Source organism: Tasmannia lanceolata, unplaced genomic scaffold (genome assembly GCF_043159265.1).
Source record: "Tasmannia lanceolata isolate RefF3 unplaced genomic scaffold, GAP_Taslan_0.1 ptg000002l, whole genome shotgun sequence".
Classification (NCBI taxonomy): Eukaryota; Viridiplantae; Streptophyta; class Magnoliopsida; order Canellales; family Winteraceae; genus Tasmannia; species Tasmannia lanceolata.
In genome coordinates, this window is record NW_027518679.1 from 35,706,120 (window position 1) to 35,716,059 (window position 9,940).

The 9,940-nt window shown below is 41.4% G+C and overlaps 1 protein-coding gene across 1 annotated transcript; it reads left to right on the forward strand.

Annotated features, from left to right (window-relative positions):
* The first annotated feature begins 300 nt into the window (after positions 1 to 300).
* Positions 301 to 8,239, forward strand: LOC143891130 (uncharacterized). The gene is made up of 4 exons (XM_077395773.1): positions 301 to 454; positions 7,401 to 7,723; positions 7,816 to 8,041; positions 8,133 to 8,239. The coding sequence occupies exons 1-4, from the start codon at positions 301 to 303 to the stop codon at positions 8,237 to 8,239; spliced, it is 810 nt and encodes a 269-aa protein (XP_077251888.1).
* The last annotated feature ends 1,701 nt before the right edge of the window (positions 8,240 to 9,940 follow it).

The window sequence follows — 9,940 nt, forward strand, 5'->3', positions numbered from 1 at the left end:
AAAGAGTCCTATATGGCAACCTTCCTTAAAGCACTGCTAAACTTGAAAATCACGTTCTATAAGGAGACCATAAAGATCTCCAAGATAAACATGGAAACTCATTCCATGGGAAAGTCTTCCAATACGGAAAGACTCCAAGAAAGTTAAGCTTCCTAAGCTACCGAGGACTCTAACATTCAAATGGAACTACGTCTAACTTGATCCTCAATAAAGGGATACGTAGGCAACTTGGGAAGACCGAGTTCAGTCACATCTTCCTCCACCCATAAACGCTCAATTAGTCTTGCTTATTTATTGTTGATGCCGATTTCTAACTTGAGTGTCGGAGGGTGCGCCCAGAGTCCCTCACCGGGGGCCCTTCTAACGTTGTTTTATGTGAGCATAGGCACCCACAAATCAGAGCTCTACCAATCCAAACGAACGGATGCGCTCACAACGCTCGCTCGATTCTCAGGTACGAATTTTGGCATCATCAGATTGGCGCCATCCGTGGGACCCGAAAGAAAAAATAAATCTAAGCACGACACTAATTTCGGAGAAAATCATATCGCATGAGGGAGCAAGGATAAAATATCAGAATGATTTCTGCTACCGAACCCGGTGAGATCCAATTCACATAAATTTCCTTTAGAATTTTTGTGAATTCTCTGTGATTCTTCTGAATTTTCTGGGTGTTATTTTTATCTTTTGTTTCGATAATGAAATCCATATCTATGACTACTCCACCACCAAAGATTCACAGTGCATCAGACAAGATGCCTTGATGATGGCGACCACAAACCTAGCCGGATCTTGACCCTTACAATGGCTGGATACGTCAGAAACCCCGAGGATTACCTCAATGCGGCAAGATAGGAGAGGAGCAGTCGCATATTTTGGACCGTCACCGAGACGATCGGAAAAAAGGTTAGGGTATCCCAACAAGGTTCTACTTTCCTCAAAAGCCAGGTTCTCTCGTCTGTCCTTTTTTTATTTCTACATGGTAGATAAATAAATAAATAAAAAAGAAGGGAAAGAAAACACACAGAGCATCACATACAGGTGGATAAAATTGAATCTTGCCTTATCTGCAATGAGTCTTGCCCTCAGAAGTAAAAGTATTAAACACACTCCACAGCCAGATATCACACCACCTTTAAAAAAAAATCCGATGTTTATAGCATGGGAAGGAAAATAATATATGGGCCCCTTTTATTCATCAGGCCACCTCTTGTAGTGTAAATTAGTGCTCGTAAATACACGAGAGAGGGCTGGCCCGGAGAAGAGCACATAGGGGGCAACCAAGCTACGGGATCGTCACCAACATGGTACCAATATGGTAAAAATAGAGTTTTAAAACGGCAGCGGTCACGGATCGGCGGAACCACGTTGATTCGGATCAGTCGTATTTAGCGGCGGCCTGTACGTTTTTTCCGGATTTCTAGCCCTCTCCGTTTCATTAGCGAGCCGAAGAAGGTAAGGATGAGAAAGAAGATATGCTCAAAGAGCTTTAATGTCTGGCACGTTTCTATATTTTCACTGTCTTACGTGTTGGATATGACACCTAAAAACGTTTTAAGTACTTGATATTCAATGTACTTCAATTCTGCCCATGGTCACTTCTTGCTTTCTTGCTTCGAAACCTCAAAACCCATCCAGCTTGCCCTGAAGCTTTCCAAGGTGGGGAGGGAGAATATGGAATTGGAAAACGAATTGGCTTTAATTGAAACTAATGGGGTAGGGAGGATATGTAGGCGGTTTATGGAGAGATGGGACTAATGGAAGAGATTTTAGGAAGAGAGAATGAGTGATTTTGGTTAGAGACTGGGATAGAGGGAGAGATTTTAGGGATAAAACGTAAGATTATTTCACAAATTTACTTCATGGATCTTTGCCAAGATCCAGTTTGTTTCGAAATTTTTGGCATGCCTTCATATCGTAGAAACATAACTTAGCATATTAGAATATTAGCGCAAAGGTGTAGCAGATTTTTTGCCTAACTATTCTCCGGTTAAAAAGAGAATAAATACAATCGTTTTGAGATTTTCGGCACGCCTTTATATTGTAGAAACATAATGTAGCGTATTAGAAGAATAGTGCAAAGGTGTAACAGATTTTTTGCCTAACTGTTCTCCGATTTAAAAGGAGAATAAATACAAATCGTTTTTGAGATTTTTTGTAAATACGAATATAAAAGGGAAACCGGGTAGAGAAGGGGTATCACGTGGCGCAACCATGTCGTTGAGGATTCTCTTTTACATATATACTAGTGGGACACCCGTACGATGCACGGAGCGACATGTAAAATTATATTTTAGATATTTTTTTTAAAGAAAAGAAAAGAAAAAATTATTGAAAAGGAAAGTAGATTATTGATATAATGGATGTATATTTTTTTTTATTCAAATTTTACCAAAATCACAGTTGCATCATCTTTTAAGCTTCTAAGCTCAAATAAGGTATGCTTTTTAATGGTGAGCCTAATCATATCTATATTTAAAGCAAGGTGTGGTCAAGCATTTTCTCCTTTTATATGTTCCATACCATTTTCTACCCTTTGTAGGTGTGAATGAATCGTGAAGAATGTGCCATTCCAATATCAAAACTTAGGTCAAAAATTAAAGACATTTAATTATTAGGCAGCCTCCACTAAGAGAAAGCCATTGCTTATGCTTTCACGCAACAGAAACATGTGAACTCTTTGTTCCTCACGCCATCTCTCCTCCCATCATCTTGGTGAATATTTTGTAACAATTTGTGTATTAATAAAAAAATTAGTTATAGACATATGTAGTAGTCAAACACATAAAAAAATTAAGAATACCAAAACATTTAACCTTAACAACTTGAAAAGAAAGAAATGAATTCGAAAGTGAGTCTCCCATATGTCACGCCACCGCAAAAGAACAAAAACCCCAACCAAAACCTCTTGCTTTGCCTCAGTAAACCCACACTGTCAATAGAAGGCAATCCCGTCCTCCGACAATCGTCTCTTCTCTCATTACCCTCCCATCATTGCCGACTGAACATCTCACGCTCCATCATCGTCAACAAACGCTGTGAAGAAAGATCGGAAAAGTACATACAATAACACCGAATATGTTATCTATATCCAAAGAACGTAGCCAATCTACCGTTCAGATAATTTAAGAATAAAGCTACTAACGCGGCCTATAAATTCTTTTCCAAAAAGGATCAAAAAAGAAGAGAGCAAAATAACACCCACACAAAATCAACTGAAAAATACCACTTTCCCAAAAGTAAAGATCTTCCAAATTGCTACACCTGGACACTCCCCCTTAAACCCCCCCCCCCCCCCCCCCCTCTCGACGGCTGGCTAACGTTTTCCCACCATTTGACCGGCTCTCTCTCTCTCTCTCTCTCTCTCTCTCTCCACACACACACACAACAGGAGCAGTTGGTGGGCCCAACAGAAACCGTTGGTGGAATGGTGGGCCCATCTTTGAACAACGTAGGCCCGGCCCATACCACACCATAGGATAATCCAAACCGTCCATTTGATGGGCCATAAACGTAAATAGGTTGCGTCCCAAAATATTATTTCCATAGGCTGATCCTAGCCCTCCGATCTAAATAGAAACTACATCTTATGCAACCTCTATAGATTGTAGGGTTGTGATCATCCTACGGAAATGATTTTTGGGGCACAACCTATTTACATTGTGGCCCATCAAATGGACGGCTCGGATCATCCTATGGTATGGACAGTACACTTCAGTTTCAAAAATATGGGTGGGGCCTAAATTGGTACGAACCACACCATAGGATGATCCAAACCATGGACGGCTTGGATCATCCTATGTTGTGGACGGTACGCTTCAATTTGAAAAATATCGGTGGGGCCTATGATTGGGCCTTAATGTTGGTGTACGACCAACTCCATGGGATTATCCAAACCATGGACGGCTTGAATCATCCTATGTTGTGGACGGGCCTTAATGTTATTGTACGACAGGATGATCCAAACCATTCATTTACATTATTGCCACAGGATGATCTAAACCATTCATTTGATGGGCCAACCCTTTTGGGGGCACAGCCCATTTACGTTATGGCCCATCAAATGGACGGCTCGGATCATCCTATGGTCTGGACGGTACACTTCATTTTCAAAAATATGGGTGGGGCCTAAATTGGGCCTTAATGTTACTATACGAACCACACCTATGTTGTGGACGGTACGCTTCAATTTGAAAAAGTATCGGTGGGGCCTACGATTGGGCCTCAATGTTACTGTACGACCAACTCCATAGGATTATCCAAACCATGGACGGCTTGGATCGTCCTATGTTGTGGACGGGCCTTAATGTTACTTTACAACCAACTCCATAGAGTGATCCAAACCATTCATTTGATGGGCCACAATGTAAATAGGTTGTGCCCCAAAAATCATTTCCATAGGATGATCACAACCCTACAATCTATAGAGGTTGCATAAGATGTAGTTTTTATTTAGATCGGAGGGCTAGGATCAGCCTATGGAAATGATATTTTGGGATGCAACCTATTTACGTTTATGGCCCATCAAATGGACGGTTTGGATTATCCTATGGTATGGGCGGGGCCTATGTTGTTCAAAGATGGGCCCACCAACTGTTCCTGTTGTGTGTGTGTGTAGAGAGAGAGAGAGAGAGAGAGAGAGAGAGAGAGAGACCGGTCAAATGGTGGGAAAGTGACATATACGTTAGATCCTAACGTTTAACGTTAGGAAGTCGTCAGTGGGGGAATAGCCTCCAAGGGGGCGAGGGAATATCAGCGCCCTAAAAAAATGAAACTATCAATACAAATTTGCGACTTGTCATTTAAATTGATGATAGTTTCTTCTCTATGGACGGAGATTTTAGAATCCACTTTTTCCATGATCTATTTTTTTTCCCTCTCATAATTAGGGGTCTGTTTGTTAAGATTTAATATGCATTGGGTTTTGTTAAACTCCAAAATCGTTGGACTGATGCTTCTATTGGTGAAGATCTGTAGTAAATTACAGTTTAGATGCTGCTGTTGCAAGTTACAAAAGAAGGAAACCATTAAAAGAGAAGAAGATGGGGACAAAGAGAAGGGGAAATTTGGAGAGAGAGAGAGAGAGAGTACCGGGGGCCGCGGGGGGGGGGGCATAGCAGACAAAGAAATATGATGTATTTTAGCCGAAAAGTGTTTTAGAAGCAGAAGGAAGATGGTGAGGGAGAGAAACTAAGAGGATTGGGCAAAAATCCGGGAGAGACGGAGAAGGGGCGGACATGCAAGGTCGGCAATGTTTTGGGGGTTAAAGCTCAGAAAAACAAATCCTGAATTTTCAACTAAGCAACAGACCCAACTTAGGTGAGTTGATTCGGGACTTCTTAAAATATCCAATCTAGTAATAAGATAACAACAAAACACAGATTGATGGAGATATGCCATCCTAAATTGAAAAAATCATTTGTCCAGGTAACAAAGGAATTCAAACAATATAACAAATTCATATTCAATGTATATAATTATAAAAAATTCAAACAATATAACAAAGTACAACACACCCTGTACCTAGTAAAGGCAATGATGCACCCACTGTACCAAATAAAGGCAATGATGCTAGAGAAAACAAAGAATTTAAGGGTCTGTTCACTTGCGTTCCCGGGAGACCAAATCCTTGGAAAACACCTATTTTTTCCCGAGAAAGCTAAATTAGCGGTGTTCACTTGTCTTCCCGGGAAAATAGCAGCGGTTAGGTGGAAATTAAAAAAATGACGTGGAAATTGAAAAAATGACCTGGAGAGAAACATTTTCTCACGAGAGTGGGAAACCAAATCCCAATAAATTGGTGCGATTTGGTTTCCCGGGAAAGTAAAAGTGGGTTTTGTCAAGTGGGTTTTTGAAAGTAAATGGTAAATACGGTCTTCCTCGTCACTTCATCTCGCCCGTTGTCTTCCTCGTCGCTTCGTTGTGAAGAAGCTCGGAGGTAAGGCCTGACCTTCCTTCCTTGGCTCAGTTATTTGTTGGGTTTTATGGGTCTGTTTCTTCTTTTAGCTTTGATTTCCGTCACTCCCTCTCTCTCTTGCAGTTTTTTTTTTGTGTGTGGGGTTTTCTATCTGTTTTGTCTTCTTCAGAAGCTTTTTGAGGTTTTTATTGATATGTTTTTTTGGGGGAGAAGAAGATCTATTTTGGCTTTACAGGAGCTTTTGGCTTCTCATTTTTGGTCTATTGATCTGTTTTGGGGGGTTTCTACTGATCTCTTTTTTGGGGTTTTGTTAAGTATTTCAGGTGTTTCATTCATCTTTTTTTTGGGGGGGGTTTCCATCATAGTGGTTTTGGGGATTCATCTTTTTTTTGTGGGGCTTTCCATCATATACATTGGGGTTTTCGAAAAAGAGACTCAAGAAACTGATTTTGTTTTATTTTCCCTGTTTTTTGTGATCTGTTTAATGATGTACAGAAGTATAGAAGTTGATTTTGGGAGCCTTCTCATTTGATCTTTTAACCATGGTTATTTGATCTTTTTATTCCCTACTTTGATCTGTTTTACAGATTTATTGAAGGGGAGGACAACTCTCTGTGAAATAGTTTTAAATTTTGCATAGATAGTTTTAATTTCTAGGGAACGTCATGCTTGTGGAGCATAGATAGGTACCAAATTACCTTACTGTGTAGGGCATGTTTGGCAGCCATAAAAAGATATTACTACATTTGTTTCTAATTTTATGCAGTGCTCAGAGTTGTGTGATGGTAAAAAATGACTGTCTTTGTTGAGATTTAAATCTATTCTTTGTGGCTCGAATCTCAAATAGTAGGGATCAATTGTTATGTTAGGAAAAGAAAATTGCCTTTGTTCATTTCCTACTGATTATCACCAGTCATCTTGTTTTCCTTTTGGTTATGATGTTTGATAGTTTAAAATTATATATTGTTTGATAGCAATTTGTTCATTACTTTCATGGGTTGTGTTGTTTCAAAAGTCACTTCTCATACATCTTTCTTCTTTTTTTGGTAGACTCTTCTCTCCAGCACCGAACGGCGTTTCTGTTCTCCCTCCCTCTTTCATTCATACTACTATTGTTCGGATCTTGAGGTATATTCTCTCCTATAAGCCCCATTCCATGTCGTGTTTGGGCCTTCTTATTATCTATGCTTGGGATTGCTTTCTATGTGGTGCCTATGTTTGAATGGGTGGTTGTGGGTCTTTTGGTAGTTGGGAGCTTGGATGTTTTGTCTGAAAGGGGATTGTGGGTGTTGTAGGGCTACCATCATGCCGCGAGAAGCAATAAATAGGAGGATAATGATTGTTCAAGCAGCAGCGGTAGTTATGGCTACGGCGTCTGCAATGTTATTTAGGATTAGACAAAACCTTCAGCGCAGGACAAGAGCCCCTTAAGAATCAGGGTACCTAACCCACAGGGAATATGTTACACGTATCATACATGCAGAGAATCACTGTGTCGGTGTGCTTCGTATGGATGTTCGCTTCTTCCGCACTATTGTGGCCATCTTAAGAAACACGGCCCTACTCGAAGACACAATCCACTGTTGTGTCGAGGAACAAGTGGCCATTTTCTTACAAATACTTGGTCACAGCGATATGAACCGCCGTGTTAGGACAGTAATTAGACGGTCCGGGGCAATGGTTTCGAAGTATTTTAACAAGGTTTTGGATGACGTGCTAAATATCCGGCACTTGTTCATCTTACCTCCTTCAACGGAGACACCACGTCAAATCGCTGGAAATCAGAACTGGATGCCCTACTTTAAGGTAGCAAGCATTACCTCTGTATTTGTTAGTAATTGATTAGGGCCTTAGGTTCATATGCTGACGTATCCTGATGTTTAATGTGTACATTGTAGGATTGCATTGGTGCAATCGACGGGACTCACATACATGCAAGAGTAAGTGCAGAGTTGAATGGCAGATTTTGGTGTCGTAAGGGATACCCATCTCAGAATGTGCTCACTGCATGTGACTTCGACATGAAGTTCACTTACGTGTTAGCTGGGTGGGAGGGGTCGGCATCAGACTCACGGGTCTTGGCATCCGCTTTATCACTCGCGAAACCCATTCTGTGTCCACCCGGTACTTAAGACTTTATTTTTTACACCTTACCTTACCTTTAGTTTATGGTCTGAGTTATGAAACTTAGACATAATCTTTCTTGTGAGTGCAGGAAAATACTACCTTGCCGATGCTGGGTACCCATGCCTGGCTCATTTTATAACTCCATTCCGCAGCCCTAGTTACCACTTGAATGAGATCAGGGGGCGCACGCCTTGATCTCCTGAGGAGTTATATAATCAGAGGCATTCAGGGGTTAGGAATGTAATCGAGCGAACTTTTGGGGTCCTAAAGAAGCGATTCACCATAATAAATTCACCACCCATGTATCCTTTAAAGCGGCAGGTGGACATTGTGTTAGCTTGTTGCTGCGTCCACAACCACATTAGGAGGGAGATGCCAAACGATGGGTACATTGAAGTGGTTGACCGTGCGTTGGCAGTAGCCCCTCCGGAGGAGATTCCGCCACCTCTTCCTTTGCCCCCTATTTCTAGGGCCGAGAATGTGAGAGCAGGAGGACTGATCCGTACAGGCATTATGGATCATTTGTGGCGTGATTTCCAGGCACGCCGTGGTCATACTTAGGATGATCTGTTGTTTAGTATCACATTTTATTATCTGTCTTTGGGTTGTAACTATGTTCACTCGTGAATACTTTGTTGTTATTACACTTTGCTTTTATTACTTTGTCTTTGGGATGAATGCATATTTGCTTTTAGTACTACTTTGTTTGCTTTTAGTTTTAGGTGTTTGCTTTTAGTACTACTTTTGCGTCTTCTATTTGATGGTATCATGTTTTCTACATGAACAATGTCACAGGTAAGATGGCGTCTACTTCAGGGGTGTCAAAGGGGAGGAAAAAAATCACTGGGGAGAGGATGAGGATAGACTACTTGTTACAAGCTTAGCTCATCAGGTTGCCGAGGGCAACAAGATTGCTAATGGGTTTAAAGAGCTTGCATTAAACGCGCTGGCACAAGATCTTACCATTAGAATTGGTAGGGATATCACGAAAGATCATGTGAGGAACAGAATGAAGACAATGAAAACCAATTACAGGATTGTTCACACTATCCTCAGTCGCAGCGGTTTTGGTTGGGATACAATACAATGCAAAATAAGTGTTGAGAATGAAGTGAAGAATGATTACCTGCAGGCAGGTAATCTCCAATAGATTTGTTTATGATTTGTTTTTCTCTGTAATCAGTTTCCACTCATTACTTACAATTACACCATTTTTTTCCAGAGTACTCCCGGACACCTTCAGTTCTTTAACACCCGTTACCCCTTTTATGAAGAATGGAAGTATGTGTTTGGGGAGGATCATGCTACAGGAGAGTTTCTTGACGACAGCCATGCCCCTTCCCAGGATGAGTTGGGTACTTTTCCTTCCAGTGACCCAGTGGGGCTCGACGATATGGCTGACATATTCCCCCCTGTAGGTACTCCTCCAGGTCCTCCACGATGTTCCAGATCACGCCATTCTTCTCCTGTTAGAGACGCTAGCATGGGGTTCAGTGACTCATCCCCTGTGAAAGCACCTATTCCGGGTAGCAGCGGAAAGAGGAGGCGGGGTGCAGATGCAAAGCTTGGACAAAATATGGATAGGTTATCTGACAGTATCAGGATGATGGCTTATGCCATCACATCGACTGCCGAGGTGCACGACCTCAGTCATCTTAAAGACTCGATGATGAGCATGCATAATTTCTCCTATAGGGAGCGGGTTAGAGCCTACATGTACCTCCATACCCATCATAAAGAAGCTGAGGTCTTCCTTTCCCTGGAGGACGAGGGACGTCATGAGATAGTTATCGCTATTTTAGAGCAGTAGCTTCTCCCTATATCTGGTTTTGGTCGTTCCAGTATTTCGCTCTTTTGATGGTGGGTTGACTATTTCTTATTTTGAAGTTAGGTTTG

Coding starts and splice junctions, on each gene's coding strand:
- LOC143891130 (XM_077395773.1), top strand. CDS start 301: ATGCCGATTTCTAACTTGAGTGTCGGAGGGTGCGCCCAGAGTCCCTCA. Junction 7,724..7,815: donor ACTGGATGCCCTACTTTAAG/GTAGCAAGCATT, acceptor TGTACATTGTAG/GATTGCATTGGTGCAATCGA. Junction 8,042..8,132: donor ACCCATTCTGTGTCCACCCG/GTACTTAAGACT, acceptor TTGTGAGTGCAG/GAAAATACTACCTTGCCGAT.